At 37.4% G+C, this 24041-nt stretch overlaps 1 protein-coding gene across 4 annotated transcripts in view; it reads left to right on the top strand.

The window, feature by feature from the left end:
* Nucleotides 1–24041, top strand: part of LAMA2 (laminin subunit alpha 2) — a 335421-nt gene that overhangs the window by 173880 nt on the left and 137500 nt on the right. For all 4 annotated transcript variants that reach the window (XM_030945040.1, XM_030945039.1, XM_030945038.1 and 1 more), the window contains exons 13-16: nucleotides 6273–6383; nucleotides 6988–7199; nucleotides 13239–13350; nucleotides 16855–16968. In XM_030945040.1, coding sequence (XP_030800900.1) covers nucleotides 6273–6383; nucleotides 6988–7199; nucleotides 13239–13350; nucleotides 16855–16968 — 549 coding nt within the window. The remainder of the gene's footprint in view (nucleotides 1–6272; nucleotides 6384–6987; nucleotides 7200–13238; nucleotides 13351–16854; nucleotides 16969–24041) is intronic.

Raw genomic sequence — 24041 nt, 5'->3', positions numbered from 1 at the left:
TGGTTTGAAATTCTAAGTTTTCCCTTTGAATGGTTCAATATTGTAGACAAATTCTCATGAAAAGCAGTTGAACCAACCACTGATAAGTAGTCAGGCTACTTTATTTAAACTTACTCCCTCAGTTGCTCTACTTCTCTGGAAGCAGTGTTCTGAAAAAGTGAAAATAATTATAATGTAGCATCAAATTATACAGAAGAATTTTGAGTGTACTTGAGCAGGGAAACTAGGATTGTGAACTAGCTAGCATAGAGCTGGGGGAATTCTAGATGGCAGAGAGTTTGGGGAAATAGTCCATTCTTTCAGGGGAAAAGTTTAACTTCCATATAATGAAAACTGACTTTTTTTTTAAAGCTAGCCAGAACTATACTGTCATTCAAATAAAACATGATTATTCTGCTCCCTGCTTTATCTGAAATATTGCTCTAATGCCTCAGAAGAGCTTTTATATCCTATCTAAATTCAATCTGTCTAAGAGAGGAGAGTCTATTTAATCTCTAATTGGATCTGGAGTAGAACTAACACATGCAGTCTTTACTGAGAGCTATTACTAAATGAAGAAAGGTTTGACGTCTTCTTGGTGATGGTTCTATCAGAATTCTGTTCTAGTCCCTGCCTTCCCTCACACTACAACTAGCTCAAAGACTGGATCAGCAAAATCCAATTAAATATCTTAAATTTACAGCTGGTACTTTTTCATAAAGAAGATAATAACCCAGATGAGAGCTGAATTACCAGTGAAATATTTCCTTCAACACAAGTAAATTAAGGGAGAAAAAGCAGCCCTTGGTCCATTCCCTTCTGCACTGAGTGGGCTGCTAGAAAAACACATGTGCACTTAGCCATCAGTTAAGGTGGTACATTGTTCAGTGTCTTGTCAAACCATATCACAACTGCTTAGGTGCTGATGAATTATGGACCAACTTTGTCACCACAAATAAACTGGGAAAAATCTTATTTTATTTAAAGGATTTCCTTCGCATGGGTAGTGCTGATATTCTGGTGGCAGATATCTCTACATTTGCTGAAATCCATGTCATAAAATAAATATGTACCTAGAGAGTTGTGAAGGTGAAAGAGTCCAAATCTATGTCAACCTTTCATTGCAGCTCTATTTCATGGAAATTCAAGAAGACTAGCAGGGAATGTTAAGCTGTGTATGTTATCATTCCAGTACCTTCAAGCATAGTTTTTAGTGGTAGATAGTGCCATAGGTATATGACAGAGCCGCTGGAAGACTGGGTGAATATCTGTGTAATTTTCATAATCATGGCAGCAAGCAAATAATAGTCACAGGTGCACTGGGAAACAAGTGGATTTGTTTTTCTGTATGTCTTCCAGAATAAGAAAACATTATTATCTCTAAGAACTTAAAGTTACTATTAGCAACTTGCTGTGAGATTCATTGGTCTTTTTATTCAACTATATGTGTGTTAATATTCTCCACTGAAATGTTCTACCCATTCATGTTTGTGGCCTTTGCACCTTTTCTTCCCATTTTAAAATTTTTCTGGTAGTGTTTGTTCATTTGGTATAGTTCTAATTGTATGACCATGTGTATAATTATATAATAGCAAGAAGAATTCATGTTTTTCCAAATCCTTTTACCTTACTATAGTTGTATTGCAACTATATTCGTCTAATAAAAAATTAACACACTATAATGTGTGTCTCTCTAATACAATATGTCAGCGACTGTATTTCTGCCACAACCACTAACACTGAAGAAGGAAAAGATAGTTGAACTTGTTGATATTTGTTCATGCTTAAGGATGGGGTTTACTGGTGGACTTGGCAGTGTTGGATTAATGGTTGGAATTGAGGGTCTAAGAGTTCTTTTCCAACATAAATGAGTCTTATGATTCTATGATGCCTTTTATTTCACTGGTTTTGAAATCTGGTGTTGCATGAGTATTGGTCTAAACCTAGTTTAATGCAGTAATATAATTTTGCTTTTGAAGGTGTTATGTTCTCTTGGATTAGGCCTGAAATCCAAGCCCTTATTAGTTAAATCCATTGTTGTGCAGAATTTACTACCAAATATCTGAGCAACATGTATTCATTCTATTTCAATAATACACTTAGTGCATAATTTTTTTATTCATTTGCAAAATGTTATGTTTTCCAAGTTACTTTTTAACTCTAAATACAAAGAGGAATGATTTGAAGGTTGTCCTTTGGTGGGGTTACCAACCAGCCACTTTCCTTGGACTCTATGGAGGACTTCTTCCAGTTGCCTACACATAATCACATAGTGCCATATCAGATGCTCCAGTTCATATTTAGGTGCTTTAATCACAAACTGAGTCTTTCTTAACTGACAGAAGAGCATTTTACAGCTTAATGAGATAAGGGATTGTAATCAGCACCCTTTTTAATGGAGATAGCTCCTAATCTTCCCAAGTTACATTTGGCAGATGTTCAGAAGCAATGAGGCAGCCCGCAGTGCAGTGGACAAAGTGCTAAACCTTTATAGGCAGAGTTACAAGAGGCATTGGAGAGGCAGAGTGTGAATCTTCATGTAGAACTCAACAACAAGATGGAATATAAATCTGTATAAGAAGGAGATATTCTCCAAGGACATTAGCAGGAGAGATCCTGACAGCTTGCCTTGGAAAGTATTGGCAGCACATTCACTAAGTGCAGGAAGAGAAATACTTGTAAAGTTTGATTTCCATATGAAGAGTTGCAAGCTTTCCTCATCTCTAGCCTTGCCAATATTTGTAGAAATGTTGTTTGTTTTCAGTATTGTAAGTATTTGTGGTCTACTATCACTTATCTTGGCTTAGAAGTAATTTTAGTGGGACAAGCATATAACATCAAAACATGCTTTACACAGGGTAATACTGGGTTCTTCCTCCTACCCCCCAGCTCTTTTGCTGTTGAGCATGGGCAGTTGTTCACAGGAAAGGAAATATCTTTTCTGCTTCAGTTTTGGTTGACCCTCTATTATGGTGTAAAAAAGTCTTGTCTGCTCTCTTAAGAGCATGTAACATAATAGTAAAGTTCAGCTAGCAGTGAAAAATTGCAAAAAGCCCCAAAAACTTATCTGCCAGAAACTTCTTGGACTAGAACTAAGATAGCTGTGTTTTCTCTCTCCTGTGCTTGTTATTTCTGTGGGGAGTCTGTGACTTTTCTTGAACACAAAGATTCTGCCTCCAAAACTGGAAATAAGTATTTGATGCATTAATCTAAAAACAGGTGGGAGAGACAACAGAAATTCTGTGGAACTTCCCTGACATTTTTATACAGTTATTCTTGACTCAACAATACATGCCTTTGTCACCAGCCAGGCAAACTTTTATGCCTTGGTCTCTTTGGTGTTGATGGTCTCAAATGACAGTCCTTGAAGCAGAACTCTGAATCTTTGGGTGATACAGAGAAAAACATGAAAGTAGAGGGATCTCATAGGTGCGCAATTTATGTATTGCAGTTATATTTAAAATTCAGTGAAAAGTACTTTTTGCGCAAGGTGACATGCAGCACATGGATTGACCTCTGAATTCCTTTACCTGTCAATGAACTTGTACTTCAAATATGCAGAGGAAGGAAATGACTGTTGCAAACAATGACAAAAGGAAGTTATACTTTTTGGTTTATGTAAGTTTAGGGTTTTTTCTAATCTGTATACAAGGTAAATACATGCTCTGAACTGTGAGGTATTCTCTACAGCAAGTGCCTTTTGGGGACCTTGTCTTCAGTGTGTGATCCTGTTCGTGATATGGAAATCTTGCCAGTTGCAGGACTGAAACTCAGACTGCTATGGCTAGCAGAGACCTCAAGAGACTTCTTAATCATATTCCAACTCCTAGGCATCATATACAGAGTATCTCTGACATGTTGAACTGCTGCTAATTAATAAACTACTTCAATAGCATTTTCGAGTAATTTGGTACTGTTTTGACCATCCTGACAATCAGCTTTTTGTATAGTCAAGCTGAATCTTCTTCATGCCTTCCCTGCAGTTGCCACAGGAAAATAAAAATGGCCACTGCATTTTTCCAGACTCCTATATTTTTAAAATTATTTTCCTATTTCCTCTGACTGTTCTCTTTTTTGGACTAGGCCACCCACCCCTTTCCTCTTGTGCTTCCTGTTGGTTATATATTAGGAGTCCATAATCCATTCTAGCTGCCTTTCCTTTAGGGTTTTTTCTTTTTATTTTCCTTTTTTTTTTTTCCCTGCTTTGTGACTTGTGAGTTCTTGTGTTGCATTTTTATATACTAAGGTAAAGGTTATGTAGCTGGGAAAAAGTAAAACCTGTATTGGTTCATAATTTTTATGGGCTACCTGAAAATGCCTAATCTTTTTTTCCCTATTATTTCCACTTTCTTAGATCTTTGTCATTAGTCTGAACTTGAAATAGAAATGATAAAATTCTGCAAAACTTACTCTTCTAAAATGTTTGTCTACAGCTGAAAGAAATTCTGGGTACTTCTTGCAGCATTTCAGATATCTAAATTTTCTACATTCCTCTAGCAGTTACAAACCAGTGCTTAGACTTGACCACGGGCAAAACAAAAATGCTCTAACAGCTGTAGACAAGGAAGAAAAAAGTCTTTTCATGTTGTTATGGTCAAGGCTTTTAAGTGGTTGCATTGGTCCCAGCAGGTTTGGACACTGTGTAGATAAACAAGTGATGCCATTGTTTGCTAGTGACTGAGCTAGGAGGAGCTGCAGATTCCATCAAGGGTAGAGAGAGAGGCCTTACAGAGAGACCTGGACAGGCTAGAGAGCTGGGCCATCGCCAGCAAAAGCTAACAGAAGCAAGTGCTGGATTCTGTCCCTGGGATTGGGTACTCCTGCTTATACACACAAATTGTGAGGTAAGAGGCTGGAGAGCAGCACTGTGGAAAGAGATCAGGGGGTTTGGGTTGATGACAAGTTGAACATGAGTCAGCAGTGCCCTGGCAGCCAGGAGAGCCAAGCGTGTCCTGGGGGGCATCAGGGACGGCATTGCAGCTGAGCAAGGGAGGGGATTGTCCTGCTCTGCTCTGAGCTGGGGCAGCCTCACCTCAAGCAGTGTGTGTACTTTTGGGCACCTCAAGGACATCAGACTATTAAAGTATGTCAAGAGGAAAGTGACCAAGTTAGTATGAGTGCCTTCCAGCTTGAGATATTCTATGATCCTACATTCTATGGTCCAAGATGCAGGTTATGAATTGGAGGGAATTTTCTGGCTTTAACTTAAAAATTAGGTCTACAGCCTCAGATATGGGGTTTTTATATACCTTTATCACTAATTCAAAATCAGTTGATTTCCAGGCCTTAAATGCTGGAACCGTTTTTTCATCCCTTGAATTAGATTAATCCTTAAATAATGAAGATGTTGAGTTTCACTGCTTTTTGTTACTGTGTGCAAAAGCATTTAGTGTGATGAACAAATATGGCTTTGAGGATAACCAGATTATTCTCTTTGTAAAAGATTCACAAATTTGGTCTGTGCTCAGCAGTAGGCATTGGAAGGGCAGAAGAATCCCTGTGATTTTAATATTCTCAGAGAGGAGGCTCACATTACAATGAAGTATGAAGCAGACACATTTAAAACTCAAAATGTAGCTCTAGCAGGATTTTATTTACTTATACTGCTTCCAATCAATTAACAGAAAGCATTATTTCTGTGGTGAACTCTGTCATTCAAGTCTGCAACTTTGGATTTGCATAATACTACATTCCATTTATAATGGAATAACTTGTGTCCATGCCATGATCCTGGGGGCTAAAAGAGCATGGAAAAAATATATTGCCATGACACAAGAGCCTGGTCATTGACGTCTCACATTGTAGATTGGGTCAAACTGAGTGAAAGGGCTGAAGCATTCTTTTAAAGTAAATTTATTTGACTCCATCAGGGAAAATTCTTACTTTAGGTTACAGTTAATTCTAAAAAAAAAAAAAAAAATCACAGCCCTTTTTTTCTATTTTGGTAGTTTGCTCCATCAATGAAACTGAAGTTACTGAATTTTCTGTAGGTTGCTAAGGCTGCTGATACAGAGGCCAGCCTAAATGAGAACCATATAACTGAACAAATACACTGAAAGTCTAATGCAAGTATCTAGTGGAAATTTGCACAGATTTCATATCTGTTTCTGATTTCTCTGTTAGTCTGTGGGTTTAAGGAATTTGCAGCCTTCAACAGCTGTAATCCTCAGGGATCTGCATGTGGTTTTGCAACACTAGAAATCTACAAATGCTCAAGAAAACTGCCCCCAAGTGGTTAAGGCCCATTTTCTTTTATTTAATTAGATCTTTTTTTCTGTGTTTTTATTCCCCAGGTAGCAGCTGCTGGAGGACATCTGAAATTTACAGTCTCCTATGACATCACAGAAGAAGAAGAAGAAGAAGAAACAGCTAAATTGATGGTTCAGTCTGATGTCATCATAGAGGTAAAGTATTTTCAGCCAAAGAAATAAAAAAAGAGAAAAGAAATAAAAAGGGACAAAGAGAGAAAGAGAAAATGGCCTGGTTTTTCAAATGTTCAGTGTAAAGTCTGATGGCTGAGGACACAAAACAGAAGGGTGCACATACTTTCAGTTATTTTCTAGTGTGAGAAAAGATATACTTTAGAAAACTAAAAGCTTCAATATCTCAAGGAGTCTCTGGTATTATTGCAGCTATTGTAAGTAACTTAGGAAACTGTAATGCTTCCTGTTCATCCATGAGGAAATAAAATAGTTGGTCACTTGAGGTTACACTTTGACATTCTTTCAGTAGATCTCTTTTTTTGCACCTCAGCATTATATGAATTTGCTTTTGCCTATGTAGAACCTGCACCATGACAGTAGGTCTTATCTGAAACACCGCAACTTTCTTTTCCACTGCTTTTCAGTTCTATCAGGCAAGCCCATTTCAGGTTTATGAAAAGTGACTATTATTCCTGATATTTGTTATTCTTGTAAAATATATTATTCAATAAATCATGTACCCCAGTGGGCTTTTTTTCAAGACTTTTTTCATGTTTAAATCTCTCTCTTTCATGGCTCTCTCTAGGGAGGTGACTTGAAAATCAGCACTCCAAAAGGGATAATTCACCTGCAGCCTTCCGAAGAGCACACTGAAGAAATTGTGCTGAAACCAGAATCTTTCTCAGTGCATGGCACTGATGTTCCAGTCAGCAGGAGGGAGTTCATGACTATCCTTGCAAACGTGAAGAGGATCCTCATAAGAGCCACATACAGCAATGGGATGAATGCCATCTACAGGTGAATGTGAGGAACGGGTCCCTTTGCTACAGGCAGCTTCTCAAAAGGGTTGTTTTCTCTCTTCAGAGAACAAGGCTGATGTAATTTAAAACACTCTAATTTATTATCATGAAATCCATAGCATTCATTTACACTTTCAACTTTTGTTAGTATGTTTTTCATTTTGGGTAGACGGGAGGAGGAAGGCAACAGAAAGAAGCAGCCTTTTAAGAAAATGAAATTACATGGACTATGAGGGCATGAATGACAGTTCTATAAATATGTTTATTTTGTGAACACAGTAATTCCCATGTACATGGTAAATCATGGAGAGCGGTAATAACATGTTGAAGTAGGAAATGATATATTGCTTGTATATCGTTTTTCCCATTTAATGACCATACAGGGCCACATTAACAGTGAACCAGAGAATAATATCCTGAGTCTCCAAGCTGGAAAAGTGCCTCAAGGGGAATTTTCTATGTTTTTAATCAGTACCACACACAGAACTGGCTAATCCCAAAGCTTTTCCCTTGATTTATGTCAAGATGCTGTGTGGACTGCTCAGATTCACTGATTTGATGTGAACTCTTCTGAGTCCTCTGATAAAATTAAAGACATATGAGATGATCCAGTTCTATTTCAGTTGCTGCAGTGTGTTTGAAACTGTAAAGCTCATCTTGCATTTCAAATTTTTCTAAGTGCATGAACAAATACTCCAGATGGGGTGAAGAAAACATCTCTCCTGATACTGTGTGATTAACATTAATAGTTAGGTGGCATAAGTAATATTTTTAAAATGTGTAATGCAATTGATTGCATAGTAGCTTTTTACTCACAAGGCAGGAAACCTGAAATGCTCTCTAATCTGCACATCAGTTGATTCAGTGGCATAAACCAATTTGGAATGGAGGAGCTGATAGCACATTTAGTGATTATTTGCTGAGAGCACAGACAGAGTTTTTGCTGCTGTGAAATTTCTTCAGCAATCTAACCATCATTTGAATACTTAAGTAATTAAAATATATCCTAAATTGAAAGGCAGGTTGTGTCAACAGCATGCATTTTTCTGATTTGAACTTCAGCAGTGTAAATTTTTTCCCTGCAAAAGAATTCATATCTCTTCAGTCTCTGTCTTTTCCTGTGGTTAATTATTATGTATTACATCTCTGTAAGTAAGTTTGTGAATCATAACTAGCTTGAGTTTGGGCCAAACTGCTTCCTAATTTGCTCATTCAGTCATCAACCTTGCATTCTTTTGCATCTCCCTGCATCCAGTTTGAAAGCTTTTCACGGTCCCTCAGCTTCCCACCCTGATTTTTGAGGAGAGCCAAAAGACCAGGTCAGAGCTCACCTCTTATGCACTATGAGCAGACCATGAGTTGTTAATTCATAACTTAGAGCTGAGACTAGTGGGAGCTCAGGGAGTGATGATCTTCTGCTACCTTCTCATTCAAATTAAAAAAAACCCAAACCATTGCTCAGAATTTTCCAAACTAAAGGAGTGCAGGAGCAATTCTGGGGTGAACAATAGGGGCTTTTATGCCATTTTTAAAGCAGATATGTAAGGTTGACTTCCTTTTGGCCAGAGGTCTTACTGAGCAGTAGGGGAAATGCATACTTTTAAAGGAGATATGTATGATTGACTTTCCTTGGGCCAAAGGTGTTACTAAGTATTATGGGAAATACAAACTTCAGTTATCAGAGGTTTACATATATTTGAGTACTGACATTTGTACTGGTGGGAGATGGGGGGCTCTCCTATAAAAAGCACTTTGGCTGGGCAGTTGTGATGAAAGTGCAGTGCTGGATGTGTAAGGGCTCCATCCTGCCTATGCTGTGGAACAGTGTGGGTGGGATGGATGAAATTCCCTCCCCTCTGGGCAGCAGTGCAGAGCTCAGGTAAGCACACACACGTAGAACTGGCATGATCTATAGAATGTGCCTTGTAAGTAAGGCAGAGCTGTCTGGCAAATTTGGAAGACTATATATCACTGCCTGCATCCCAGATTACTCCTTTAGACATTTGGTCATGTGTGGTGCCTCACCGTTTCACAGTCTTGTCATATTCTGCCTTTGGGAACAGTTTAGTGGTGTGTTAATTTTCTGAAAGCATTTTTTTAAAATGCTCTGTGAGAAGAGCTCTGCAACACACATATAATTTAAGCTTTTCATGCTGGTAGCCATCAGCTTCTAGGTGTAGTGACATTAGAGTTGTGAAGATTGGTCCCTTAAAGACAATGAGTTAAAACGGGATTAGGGGAAGGAACAGAAGTGATTTTGAAGAGTATCCTTTTTTTGCTATAAATGGTCTTATATTGCTGGTACATTTCTAGCTGTCCCTCTGATGTCTCTTACCAGAGAAGAATACAGCAGTGGTTGCTGCATTACTGTGTAATAAAGTAAACAATTTCATTGAGTGCTCTCAGGGTGCTCATTGTGGTTTAGCATGACAGAAGAGAGGATGTGGAATTTCAACCACAATTAAACAAATTAAGTTTTTCATCTTTAGGTGTAGCAATGATAGTTCTGCCTGTTAGGGTGGGATTTGCGAAGTGAAGTCTCTTCAGAGCAGTTCATGCTTCCAGGCACCAGCAACAGCATCTACTGCCATCCAGCCCAGTTTATGATCTGCTGTGTAGGGATATTGCTAATTTTCAGGATGTGCCTCATTACCAATTGTTTTATATTCTCTTTGACTTTCACTCATGCTGAAACATACTAAGTGCAAAGCTGTGCTCATCACTCTTAAGATCACGCAAAATAACCCTTTTCTCCGTATTCTGTCCATTTAGTTCTTCAGGGAAAATGTAGATCCAATGAAGAAGATATTCTTTGTCATATCTAGGGCTGATTAAGGACTCCAAAGGATGGTCTCCAAAGGAAGACTTTTTTTGAAAAGAAATACTGTAGACCTAAGCCTTAATAGATAAGTAGATATGAACTAGAAGGCTTTTATTGTCTTTAAACAGGTATGTGCAGTGGACAGATGGATATTCCTCTGAGAGGTTTAAGAGGGTCTGGCAGAGAGACAGAAATATTACAAGGTTACTAGATCTGTCATGAATGACAATTTCTGCCTCAAAGCACCAGCAGAATTATGCAACATACTAATTAGAGATTGCTATATTAAGCAACCTGTTCATTTAAGTACTGAAAGTTTTCAAAATGGATGTCACCACATGTGTAAGGATTCCAAAGGTGCTGTTATAATCTGAGTTTAAAAAGAGACCAGAATGGAGGCATAAAGTAACTTTCTTGCAATCATGTAGAAAAAAACTTAAAAATTTAGTAGAGCTGTCTCCACTTGACAAGAGCTTTAATTTAAAGATTCTATTTTTACCCTTGTTTAGCTTAACCTGCTAGAAACATTAGCTAATCTGTTATGCTTTCAAGTATCCACTAAACAATATGAATGCAGTCATGGTTGACTCAATATGAATTGACTCATGGTTTTGTGTACATTTTTTAGGTAATTTTAAGCTTGCAGTGTTGTTATTGCTCCATGGCATAATTGGGAGGCTTTCTTATATGAATGGGCAATTAGATGATCAAGTCAGTTAAAATTGAGAATACAGAAATGTAGCAACCAATATGAAAGTGAACCCAGCTTCTAGGTTTAAAACCTAATCCTCCTCTAACTTGAAAGGTCTTCCAAATGGTTGCAGTTAAGTCCATCTGTGGTAGAAGCAACAGGCCAAGAAAAGATAACTCTCTCTTACTGTTTTTGTTTTTTTATCTAATACTGTTAGCTTGTGCTTCAAAGAAAGTTTAGTTTATTCAGTTTCAATATTCAGAGTGGTCACTGACTGTAAGTGTTGCAAACATGTAGATAGGCACTGGAAATTGGAGTGCTAAAGAGAATAGCTTGTTTGCAGTCACAGAGAGAGGAGTTAGTACTAGACACAAGGAGAAAGAGGGAAGAAGAGGCCAGGGGTTTTTTTCCATATGCAGAATTGGCTTCAAGACAAATGAGCAATGATTGGGTCACTACTTCATGTGCCTTATGTAGCCAGTGTGATTCAGATGCCTGGCACAGCAGACAGTAAACTGTGCTGATACTGCCTGAAACGTCCCGTTCCCTTTTAATCTTGTTTGTTTTAGAAGTCAACAGTTGCCTGCTGACAGTAACAGTCAGCTTAAATATTTGGTCTTGGTTTCTAACCTCAAATTGTTCATGCATCTCCAGGATCCAGTTCCCCATTTCTGCCAGCATTATGTATTTTAATGAATGCAGAATGGCATCAAGGAATCAAAATTGCAACATCAAAATGGGAGAAAAGAAAATCACTGTAGCTTTCTTCACTGAATAACTGTTAATGCTAAAAACTGTTAAACACATTAAAATCCCATTTAGAAAATAGCAGAATGTAATGAAAATTGGAATGATTCAGTGAATACAAATGTGGGATAATACTGGGTGGATTGTTTCTGTGTGTTGGTGCTTCTCTTTGTTCCAAGATCAATGCTTAGAGGGAGCTAGCTGTAGTTCAAAGGAGAAATTAAATTTGACCTTTTATTAAAAAAACTTTTCTTCATTTACAGGTTTTCTTCTTTAAAATTTTTAATTTTTTTATAGGTAAAATAGTCACTATTTGATATCTGATATCCTAGAGATTGGTTATCTTATCATAAAGAAAATTCAAATGAATGGTTGTAAAATAAATGTACAGCAATAAATATACAGCAATGGAGCAAAGCGGATATACTGAAAAGTCAGAGAGAATTTATTGAAGATCTGAATAGGAAGAAGTATTCTTCTCTTAAAACAGTATCTAGAACCTTTTACAGAGGTTCTAGTATCACCAAATCAGATTGAAGTTTCTAAATGCATTATGCACAATGATTGTCCCTCCCAGGTCCAGTCATATTCATTGTGGTGGTAAAATTTCTGGTTTTCTGAAGCTTCTATCTTAGTTTAAGAAATCTTCCCTTTTTTCCCCCCATTACCTTTCATGTTTAACTTGTTTGGAGTAGTCATATAATCGAGTGGGAAAATGTTCTGTCTTAAGCTTTCCTCCAACTGCTGTAGCAACAACAAAATATTTTTCTTGGATGTTTTCTTGTCCAAGGTCATCCAAATAATTTTCAGGATTTTTTTGCAGCCAAAAGATAAATTCCCTATTATGAAGGGGGAAAAAACCTTTTTAATAAAATGTATGTCATGAATGAATGATATTTTCTGCTGAAGACAACTTCAAAACAAGCTCTTGAAGTAGCTTTAGTTATCAAACATTCTGTTAAGATTACTGGGTGAAAATAGAAGTAATTTAGTCTCTGTAATATGTTAATGTTCCTTCAAATTCTCATAAGAATTAAACTCCCAAATCTCAGTTTTTCTCCACAGAAAGATACTCTTGAGGTAAATTACATCTGTTTCTGATAATAGTTGTAAGACTATCAAAAGGCTTCTGTTGTTTCTCTTATCATATTTCCATGCTCTTAAACAAAAATCATGGTCAGTGTTCACCTAAACAACAGGTGTTTAGTACTTTTTTCTCTGGCATTGGGGAGACCAGGGTATATGGCAGAAGATTTCTTTTTTGTTTCATGTACATACATTTTTCTTTCATACGCTTAATACTTAGATCCTCAATCCTTCTGGACAGGGCTGACATCTTTTCCAGAGGTCAAATCTCCAGAGTAAAAATACCCTATATCCAAAACTTGGTAATGTAATATTTTAGAAAGCTGGGCTAGTGGTTCATAAATTTTGAAGACCCTGCTTAGTGTCAGATTTGATCTATATGCAGCTGCAATGCAAGTTGGCACATGTGGCTTGCAGGCCAGGAATAGCCTGGTACAGTGCTGTAAGACGTTTTTGATCTATTTTTATCGGTGGGTATCTGACCATAATCTCCCTCACATGATAAACAAATATAGTAACAAGCCTACAGACATATAGTTTAGGAAGAAATAGATTAATATGAAAACCTCCTTATTCTTAGGCAGGAAAACAGAAACAAGCCACTGCATGTCCCTATAAAGTGTTCATTGCATTCAGCTGCACATATCCATCTAATTTGCTGTTTTGCCCGTTTAATTTTTGTTACCATCCAGACTAAGAAGTGTTATTATGGAATCTGCTGACCACACTTCAAGGGGGAGAAGGGTAGCATCTGGAGTGGAGTTGTGTGAGTGTCCTCCAGGCTATGATGGTACCTCCTGTGAGGTGAGTATCATGATGCAGTCTAGTTCAATGTTGCTAACACTGTGAATAGGTGGAAGCAGACAGTGGACCTGTGTTGGTAGAAAATAATAGGACATCTGTCCCTTCTTGTTAGGAATTTGCCATGGCTTGACTAGTTACCTTTATTTCCAGATGATGGTTCATTATATCTGATAATATTTAAAATCTGAAGTTTTACACCTGTGATGATTTCTAACTTATGAAAAGACATTTTGGTTCATAAAAAGGAAGTGGAAACAATATTTGTACTCTTCAGCCATTTGATAATACAAATGGATGAAAATAATTAGAAGGAAAAAGACAGTTATCTGACCTGTGTGCAGCAAAGACTGATCAATTTGTTTGAGTTGATGGGGTTGAATTTCTTCTTTTGTTTTCCCAGGGCTTTGCCATTTGCCTTGGAGTTGTTGAGAATTGCATGTGTTCTTCTGAGGATTGTGTCACATTGTTTTGCTCCTGTAACAGATAATAATGTAACAAATAATAATGCTCAGAAAAATGCCCACTTTGCTAACCAAGCCATTAGTTCGCACAGAATGTGTTCATACAAGTATATGTATGATTAGCTACCTCACGTGGGCATCGCTTGGGGTGAATAGAAGCCAAAAAACATTCTTCAAAAGCATTGCCTCTAAGGAAATAGTTTCAAACACCAAGATGCTCTGCTTCACAAAACTACAAACAGCATGCCATTTACACAGGCACTCTAGGCATTTGCTTGTCAACTCTCTTTTTCTTTAAAAATTTTCATGCTTATATGTGATATTTAGGGTTTAGAGTCTAGTCTCATGCCAAGTGTGGTTGTTTGTTGCTGGGGCTAGATGAACTAACATAGAAAGAAGGCCTGAAGGAATTAATGGATATTCCTATCATTCCCAAAATGGTACAGATGGAAAAATAAGTGGAGAAAAATTTTTTTACCTGAGCTGAGAAATAATTTTAAAGCCTGCCCATTGTCTGTCTGCTCAATTATTTTAAGAAAAATTCTAGATGTAGTATCACTGTGTTTCACACTTTTTTCACTTTTCTTTTCCATTTATTCTTCCAGTGCAGATTTAAGCCTGATTTCCAAGAGAGTGATTGGAAAAGCCCTGATTGCAGATATTTCAGTATCTACTTTTGTTGTAGAAGCTGAAGGGCTTGGGTAGAATTCCTGTCTTGGTGTTGCTGAAATTGTCTGTCCAACATTGTGTCCTCCAGTGCTAAACTTTCTTTTCAATCATAAATAGTCCCTGAAATTTGATACATACTTAAGATCATACTCCACAAGAGAAAGCACATAAATATAGCTGCAAATTTAAAGTTTTGATACATCCTAGTGGGCATGGAATGAAAAAAAAAAAAAAAAGTGAATTTTAAGATTTCCAGGCAGACAGTAGTTAAGAAAGTATGAAAAGAGAAGTTAAAAATCCTTTTTTTTTTTTTTCCGGTTACCATTTTTGTTTCTTCTTCTGTGTACTTTCAGCCTTGTTCATTTTACTTCTGCCAGTTTCAGCCAAGCAGAGTGTCATATTTTATTGATTCTGTGCAGTTTTTCAGTTCCATTTTCTCTTCATTATTTGATTTAATGTATGTATTTGTCTCCTGCATAATGATTATATGGTACCTGGCACAAATGCTGCTGCACTAAAAACAACTATTATTTTCTTATTTTCATGCTATGAATGTTTTGACATAATCAGTCTTCCAAAGACAACCAACCCCATTTAAATTATGCTGTCTCTTTTAAGATTTTCCATTATATAAATTCAGAATTTAATTTTTACGAGACTCTGGCCAAATAAAATTCCCTACATTTTTGTGTGTGTAGAAACACCATAAGGACAGGTAAAGCAGATAAGATTTTAAATTTCTAATACCAATTGGACTCCTTTGTGATAGTTGCGTTGCTCCACTGATGAATTTTCTTGCCTTTGTCAACATCTTCACATCTAATTTCTCTTCTCCCTCAGATTTATTCCCATTCTCTGTACTCTTTCATTTCTAATGCAGAAGGAGTTGTGCTTAACCTGCTTCACTATGATGGTCAAGAACTTTCCCAACTGTTGAAATTTACATAATTTCTTTTCTTAAGACCTCAATCTGTAATATTTTAGTACTCTGTTCTGAGCCCTGCTATTGAAGTTTCATGTCTAAGCTCTTAAAATTAGTGAGTTTTGGAGCTTTGTCTTGAGCAATAGCATTTGTGTCTGTGCACAACAGATTATTTTCAGTCACCAAAAGAGGGAAAATATCTGTAGATTTATGTAAAAACCACTTGCATCTCATGCCACAGAAAGTAAAATACAGAAATTTCTTTTAACCTGTTTTTAGATTTTGGATTTTATAACTTTAGATTTTTATTTTTTTTTGTATTTACAGGGGTTTTTTAGGAATGTGTAACCAAGAATGTAAAGAATGAAAAATAAGGGTAATATCTCAGGTTTTGGATTTTTTTAAAGAATAATTTCAATTAATCTTTAGATTACTTTCAATTTTTCAAGAGTAAGACAAAAATGGACATCTTTATTTTTATAAAAAAGAGTCTGTTTGTTATCTTTTTGGAGAGTGTATGTGAAGGGGAAAGGATTTTATTTATTAAATGATACTTCTGGTATTCTGTCAGTGCTAAACTTTCTCTTTGTACTATACAGATGCTTTTGAAGGTCATAAATCTGTCATGCACTTTTTTTATATTATGCAGAATTGCTGGATCACATGAGCAGTCCTACTGTAGAAGGATAGTTTGCTCTAAAGCCATTATAAAAAAACCCTATAAAGTCATTTGTGAGATATATAGTAAGGAAGACTGCTGCTTAACATCTTATTATGAGCAAATGGAATTTCATCAGCTGTGTTATCACTGATGAATCACAGTTGCATGGTGTCACCTTTCCTACAAAATTACTGGCCATACATTTAATATTGATTTGAATTTTACATTTAAAAAAGAAAACAAAAATATCAGAGCAGTGTCTTAAAGGGAAATCCCTATCCTTTAAGGAGCACAATCTGTAAATAAAAGGATAGCCTAGTTTTCAGCCTGTGCTTTATTTCAGTGTAGCATTTTGCTAGAGTCCTAACAAGACTAAATGGTATTTTAATTGCTCTTTGTGCCTGAACTTCTCAGAGAACATTTTTGGTTTTTTTGAGGTTTTTTCCTCCTTCTCTCTCCTTCAGTATTTCACCTTCTGGATGTTTTTCAGTCTGTGCCTCTTGCTTTCATGCTGTCATATTTCAGTTCTTCATTTCTCTGCTTTATTTTACCATTTCAGAAGAATAATCAAGTTAAAGCTTCCTCTAATCTCACACCTGCCGCTAAGGCTAAGGTCAGTGCAAAGCCACAGCACCAGAAAGAAGAATTTTATAGAGAAGTGTTGGTATTTTTATTCATTTGGCAAGTATGTTTGTTGTGTGTGCAAGCATCAAATCCAACAAAATTTTAAAAATCCCGTTCCTTCCTCTGTTCAAACAAATGTTTAACTTTTTATCTAACTTTCCTTGCAGTCATGCTGGCCTCGACACAGGCGTGTGAATGGCACAATCTTTGGTGGAGTCTGTGCACCATGCACGTGCTTTGGTCATGCAGATGTGTGTGATGACATCACAGGAGCATGTGTGGTAAGTGTCCCTTCAGGAAACAATGGACGTGGCCAACATCAACCCAATATACCTGTGCAACTGAATTAGTGACCTCTGAGACCTGGAATAATCCAGAAGAAAAAAAACAGTGAGTAACAGAAGAGATCTTTATGTTGAGGTTAAGAATCCCTTCACACCACGATACAGTGTCTTGGACAGTTAAGAAAAGAAAATATTTTATTTATCACATAGGATCTATGTTTTGAAGTAGTAGTTTTAAGGTACAGCTTACAGAAAGCAGCAAATGTATGAATGCTTCTTCGTGCAAGATTTATCTTCCCCTGCCATTTGTCTCCTGCAGAATATTCAGTTTATAGTATGTAGCAGGTAACTTCGTACATTCTGTTCTAGTTTGATGAGATGATATTGTTAATGCCTTCCTTCTTCTAAATTTATAGTAAACCTTGAAGGAATGCTTAATGAATTGTACTTCAGAAAAATAATAAAATCATGATCTCAGTTAAATCAGATTTTTTTTTCTTGTAGATTAGAGAGATTTTACCTACTAATTCAGCAATTAAATGTGTGATATTATCCATAGTAAGCCTACCAGCACACCACTGTTTCCCGCCTGTTCAGTAGCCTTTTGGAATGGGTGAATTATGCTGAATATACTTTTCTGATTGACTTAAGGGCATTTTTAGTTTTATATTGTCTGACATGGCATAAAGCTTGAAACAACATGTCTAATTTCATTAGTCTTGCAGAAGCACAATTTAAGCCAGTGCCAGTTTAGTGGGATATACTCTCATTTCCCTGCAGAATTTCAAGCAGACTCGGTAATGTGCATGTTTCTAAATGTTCCCTTTTATTTCCTTAAGAAAAACCTGCTGGGAAAATGCCAAAATGAAAATTCAAGCTTTTTCCAATATAATTTGGCACTTAGAATTATTACTGTTCTTCCTGTTTTGCTCATAGATGTTTAATTGCCTTGCAGTGCAAAACAAGATATCCTTAATGTGTGGATCAGTGGATTTTTCAAATTGCTTTTTCATGAATAGAAGCTTAAAATTATTCTCAATTTAATTATACTGTAAGCCTCAGAGAAGTACCTAGAATGAAAAACATGTTTGACATGACAGTCATGTTTTGAATCTTTCACTTAATACTCAGTGAAAATGTTTATCACTAGGGTAATGTAGATTTGTGTTTCCTGACAAAATTTTTTTTGCGTTAATGACCGGATTCTCCAGCTACAATGTTTAAAATATTTTTGTGGGATAAAATCAATTAACAGGAGAGAAAAGGAAGGAGGCATCTTGTTTAAGGTATGCCATAACTGTTGACTATTTTGCTTAGGGGTCCATAGCCAGATGTAAGTTCTGAGGTTGTTGGCTTCTGTGTCTTCACGTTTTAGCCCCTGCACAGCTTCCCTGTTTATTTTTGTCTGTAGCACCAGCCTGGATAAAAGAGAAGGCCACGTAGGCTGCATATTGCTTTTTGTGCTTTTTGGTTGGTGTAAGCTGTTGACTCAGGCAGTGGAGCTCCCCCTTCTGATGTTCCAAGGGTGCTGGTGTAAGAGAACACAGCTCTGACAAGGAAGTGGAAAATAACCAGCTGAAGACGCACTTTCATCCTCACATGTTATCAAGCACTCTGTATTTTTTGTTCTGTAGCTTATACTAGATCAGACTATAGAGAAGAGGTGCACAGGGAGCTTAAAATCAGTTCTGGATTTTCTTACAACTTTGAAAGCACTGTAAGTCAGATCGGTTAGTATCCATGCAGGCTGTTAAACGCCGCTATTCAATTTGGATCATAAGCCTTTTGAAGTGAAAGAGAGAGAAGTCTGAGTGCTGAAAAAGAGAAATGTTTCACATCAAAGGCATTCTTTCTATTGAGGTTTACACAGCCTTTTGGCCTCCTTATTATTATTCATGGTGTTTTCTCAGTAATACAACAGACAATTTAGGCATCTAATTTACTGATATGATACTTCTTTTAGCTCTTCCTTAGCTTTGAAATGTAGTTGAAAAGAAGCTGAAATGTGTTTTTGACTCATGATAAAAGCTCAAATCATCTGCTTCGACACAGGCCTGTATAAAAAGCTCATTTTAACGTATATCTTGCAGTAACCTGCAAAGCCCTTTGATCCCAGAGCAGCCACAGAGAGCTGCACAATACCTTGTTCTCATTACCATTGTGATATACATAACTGCTTTGGTACATAGGCCAATTTGGAACATTCAGAAATATTCTTTTGTACTATTACACACACACATTTACAGTAGCTTTAGTAGGTTGATTAAACCTAAACCTTGTGAAAAGCAAGCACATTTCAAGGCATTTCATTCATTGCAGGATACTATGTTCCTGTTAGTAAGCCCAGAGAAAGTAAATCTTTCTCCCCAAAGATATGGTCAAATTGCCTTAAGTGGGCAGTCCCCAGTGGCATCCTTTTCATATTGTATTCCTCTGTGTATAAACAGCATATACCATGTAGAATGTGGCCGGTGTCAGTGCTGGTGGACGTGTGCTTTAGACAGTGTTTGTCACTGAGCAACAAAATGTCTTTACCCATGTTCATATCCACTGTAACAAAATGATATGTCCTAGCTAAATGCAGTACAGGCGCTCACTCAAGTGAAGATGGGTAAAGCCTCTGCAACATCCTGATTACATTTGTATTGTTACACCAGGAAAGAGAATTGTCTGTTAATCTTGACATTACAGTAGTTTGAAAATGCTAGAAGAGCTTATTCACGCTTCTAAAGGCAGAATACCATTGTCTGGTCTAGACAGCTTGGGAATATACTAAAATAGGCACCCCGACTTACTTTCTTTAGCTGGCTTTAACAGCCTCCCTGGTTGTCTCTGTGACAGGTAGCCTGAGGAAGGGCAGCAGCATGCCAAATGTGCTATCTTGGACTCTGTCATAATCCCTGTATGAAGTTTTATTTTCATCACTAGCATGCTATTCTAAATGTTTCTTTCCATGTTCATACACACTCAGCTGCATATGCTGGAGTGGTTTTCAGTGTGAATTTAGTGTTCCCTGATACTGGGCATAAAGTTCATTTGGTTTCTTCAAAAAAGAGAGAGCTGGCTCAGTAGGAAATGGTGGAAAACACTCTCCAGGACATCAGCAAAGAAATTTGTAGGGAACAAGGTCTGAGTCATGCATAAACTTTTGGACAAAAATAAATCCCACAGTTTTAATTGCACAGAGGTTGTCTAACTGAAGTTTAAAGATGTTCAGAGGTAAAAGAGGCACAGAACATGAATGCATTCAAAATAGTGTGAGACAATTGAAATCATTGTATTGAAATGATGTTGGAATTGAAAGCATAAGTATTTAGACATAAAATTGTTCCTGGCCACAAAGTCTGTGGATCTGTGAAAAAACCCATGGATTTTAACAAACCACTAGATCAATGTGTTGGAACAGCCTCTATTTCCATGGGAATAAAAAGAAAGCAGATATAAGGTACTGAGCAGGTTAGAGAAGTTGGTCAAGATCTATTTTATACCCAGCCTCATGACATGAAAAAAACCTGTGCAGTTTTCCTTTGAACATGAAATTAATATATGAGAGGCTTAAGCACACTTTAAAGAAATAATCTCAGTATAATTAGACATTGCTCATACCAGATGATGTTCAAAACCATGGCTGTACATTTGGCAAGTTTCAAACTGAGATTCAGCCAACTGATATCAAGAAACACAAGTCTTTCATGAGCGTTGATAATATTTTTAGAAGGACTTGTCTACTTCAGTACTTACAGTACTGATCTGTAAATGTGGCAAATTAGCAAGAAGTTTAATGCATCAGTGAAGAGAACAGACAGATCGGGTCACATCTACATACTACATAATCCTTATTCTTTGTTCTGTGAGGTCCAAACTGGCTCAGGGAGATAAGTATAGGATACACAAGATCATTATTTCTCAGATAAACTAACATATACAGTATGGTGTGCTCAGATTTTGGTCCTATATATGTGGGGTTCTCTTTTTTCGTTTGTTTTTAGATTTAAAAATCAATTCATTGCTTTTGAACATGCTGGGGACCATCAGTACAAGTCACTTTTTAAGCACTGCCTCTTGAGGGCACAGGAGCAGGCAATTCCAAAATGTCTGAAGTCCAACAGGGAGAAGGCCAGCTTGGCTGAGCAGGGATCTTCTTTCGGAGATAAGGCAAAAAAGGAAGGTGCACGTGGTGGAAGCAAGGTTAGGTGATGTGGGAGGAATACGGAAATGCTGCTTGCCTCTTAAGGGGAAGATATGGTGGGGTCAAAGCTCAACTGAAGTTGAAGCTGGATGGAAATATGGGGGGCAATAATAAGAGTATTTTAAATAAGTTAATAGCAAGAGGCAGTGCAGAAATAACATTGGCCCACTACAGGGTGAAGATGGTCCCCTCACAAACAGGGATATAGGCAAGGCAGAGATGTTTAATTCTTTCTTTGCCTTTGTCTCCAACACTGATGATGGGCTAAAGGGGTCCCAGTGCCTTGAGCTGAAGGACCACAGCTGTGAGCATGATAAATTCTCAGTGTACCCTGAATTAGTGCAGGATCTACTGGATCCATATAAGTCTATGGACTCTGATGGGAATCATCCAAGAATACTCTGAGAGCTGGCTGGTGTCATCCTGAGGCCTCTCTCAATCATTTTTGAACAGCCTTGGAAATATGGAAAGACCCTAGTTGAGAGGAAGCTGGCTAACATTTCAATTTTCAAAAAAGTTGAGAAGGATGGCGTGGAAACTGTAGGCCTGTCAATCTCATTTCAGTGTACAGTAAAATTATGGAGAAGATTTTTCTAGGAGGTATCGAGAAACCTCAATACCTGGAGGATTGAGGTTTCTCAATACCTCCCACGTATTGAGGATGGTGCAGTCATCGATCACAGCCAGAATGGCTTCATGAGGGGAGAATCTGGCTTATCAAATTTAATTTTCTTTTATGACAAGGTAACCCACTTAGGTGATCAAGGGCAGCCAGTTGATGTAATCTTTCTGGATTTCGGTAAAGCTTTTCATACCATCTCTCACAGGATCCTTCTGGATAAAAATGTCCGGCACATGACTGGATAAACACATCATGCAATGGGTGAGCAGCTGGTTCATGGGTTTGGCACAGAGGGTTGTAGTGAATGGTGTGATATCAGCCAGGCAAGGGAGGGAATTGTCCAATTCTGCTCTGCTCTGAGGCAGCTGCACCTTGAATATTGTGGGCAGTTTGGGGTGCCGTGACATAAAAAAGACATTAAGCTGTTAGGGAATGTCCAAAGGAGGGCTATGAGGATGGTGAAGGGCCTGGAGGTGAAGCCATAAGATGAGTGGCTGAAGTCAGTTCATCTGTTCAGCCTGGAGGAGACTGAGGGGAGACCTCATTGCAGGTACAACTTCCTTATCAGGGGAAGAGGAGGGGCAGGCACTGGTCTCTTCTCTGTGGTGACCAGCGACAGGACTTGAATGAATGGCTTGGACTTGTGTCAGGAGAGGTTTAGGTTGGATATTAGGAAAAAGGTTCTTCACCCAGAGGGTGGTTGGGCAGTAGAACAGGTTCCCCAGGGCAGTGGTCACAGCACCAAGCCTGATAGAGCTCAAGAGGTGTTTGGACAATGCTGTCAGGTAAGTGTGACTCCTGGGGAGTTCTGAACAGGAACAGGAGTTAGACTTGATGGTCCTACCAGCTGTAGATATTCTATCATTCTGTGATTGTGAGGAATTAGACACAGGGGTCTGAATTGAGTAGGATTAGACACAGTACATGGAAATGACTGATGTTGAAGGGCCAGAAAATACTTCATCAAAGTGAAGGTGGTCATGTCTTTGTAACAAGAAATGGTTTCCTACAAAATGGAAGGTTTCAGGTGTTTTACTTTAAAAAAGCAGAAGCTGCAAGTACCACTCGGCAAGAGATGTGAAGCTTTAAAGTAGTGTATTAGCTTCTCTCACTTTAATAACATCCTTGACATATAAACTGTTCATATTCTTCAAAAACGTTAAGATATGTCTGAGGATATTTAAAGCTAAACTTATCACAAAAGAAGAATCCATTATTTTTCAGAAAAAGTACAAATAATTTGACATGATGTCTTTAAAAAGTTGAATTGCAGAGGATTTTTCTTTTGAAACACTTAAATTATTTTTGTCACATCTTCTTTAAAAAACATATTGTTCCTGGCTACTTTTTTGGTATGGCTGGTAGATTCTTTTTAAATGTCAATGCTTGAAATACCAATCAAATGCATTAGTTAACTTATGGAAGTTGATTTTAACCCAGCTGGCTGTTCTAAAGCTATAATTTTAATTGATTAAATGTTTCAATAATTTGGTATTAGCTCACAATCTCCAAATAATGTTAAAATACAGTATTGTGATTGAGGCTTTGATTTCAAATATATGCTGATTGTATGCACTAGCAATAAGAAAGCACCCTTTAAAACAACAAACTATTTCTGAAGGCAAATGCTTTTGACGCCGATGCTTGCATGACTGAAAGGATAATGTGCTTTTTCAGCTGCCCAGGTGCAGAGCATAGTGCAAAATGCTTTGTACAAATCATTGCAATCCTGGAAAGCTGTGAGGAAGGAATCAGTGTTCCTTAGAATATTGTCTGTTTCCTTATTGAGGCTAAATTATGTATTCCAGACAGTAAGGCTGTTAAGTAGCAATCAGCACCATATGCGTGACTTACTAAAATGATAAAATCATTTTAAAGTGTTCCTAAAAAACAATTTTAAATTAAATCTTAAATTTGAAAGTGCCCACACTTAAAGAAAAACAAAACAAAACAAAACAAAACCAAAAAAAACCCCACAAATAAACAAAAACCCAAATGAAAACAAACCTTCAGAATTTTTAAGCTGCAGCTTGGATGAAACATTCTAGATTTGATCTGGCCCATAGTCTAAAACACAGCAGAACACACCCTATTAACAAAAATCTCTCTCATGGCTTTCATTTTGGCCTTTTGAAGTTGGCATATGCTCTTTTAATCCTTTTTTCAGTCCATACCAAGCACATCAATATGCCATTTAGCATCCCAAACCATTCCATCTGCTTTCTCTGTTTCTGCATTGTGAAAGGGCTACGCTTGGGT

This window comes from Camarhynchus parvulus, chromosome 3 (assembly GCF_901933205.1).
Source record: "Camarhynchus parvulus chromosome 3, STF_HiC, whole genome shotgun sequence".
Lineage (NCBI taxonomy): Eukaryota > Metazoa > Chordata > Aves > Passeriformes > Thraupidae > Camarhynchus > Camarhynchus parvulus.
The sequence above is the reverse complement of the archived record's forward strand: the minus strand, read 5'-3'. Positions and strand labels throughout refer to the sequence as shown.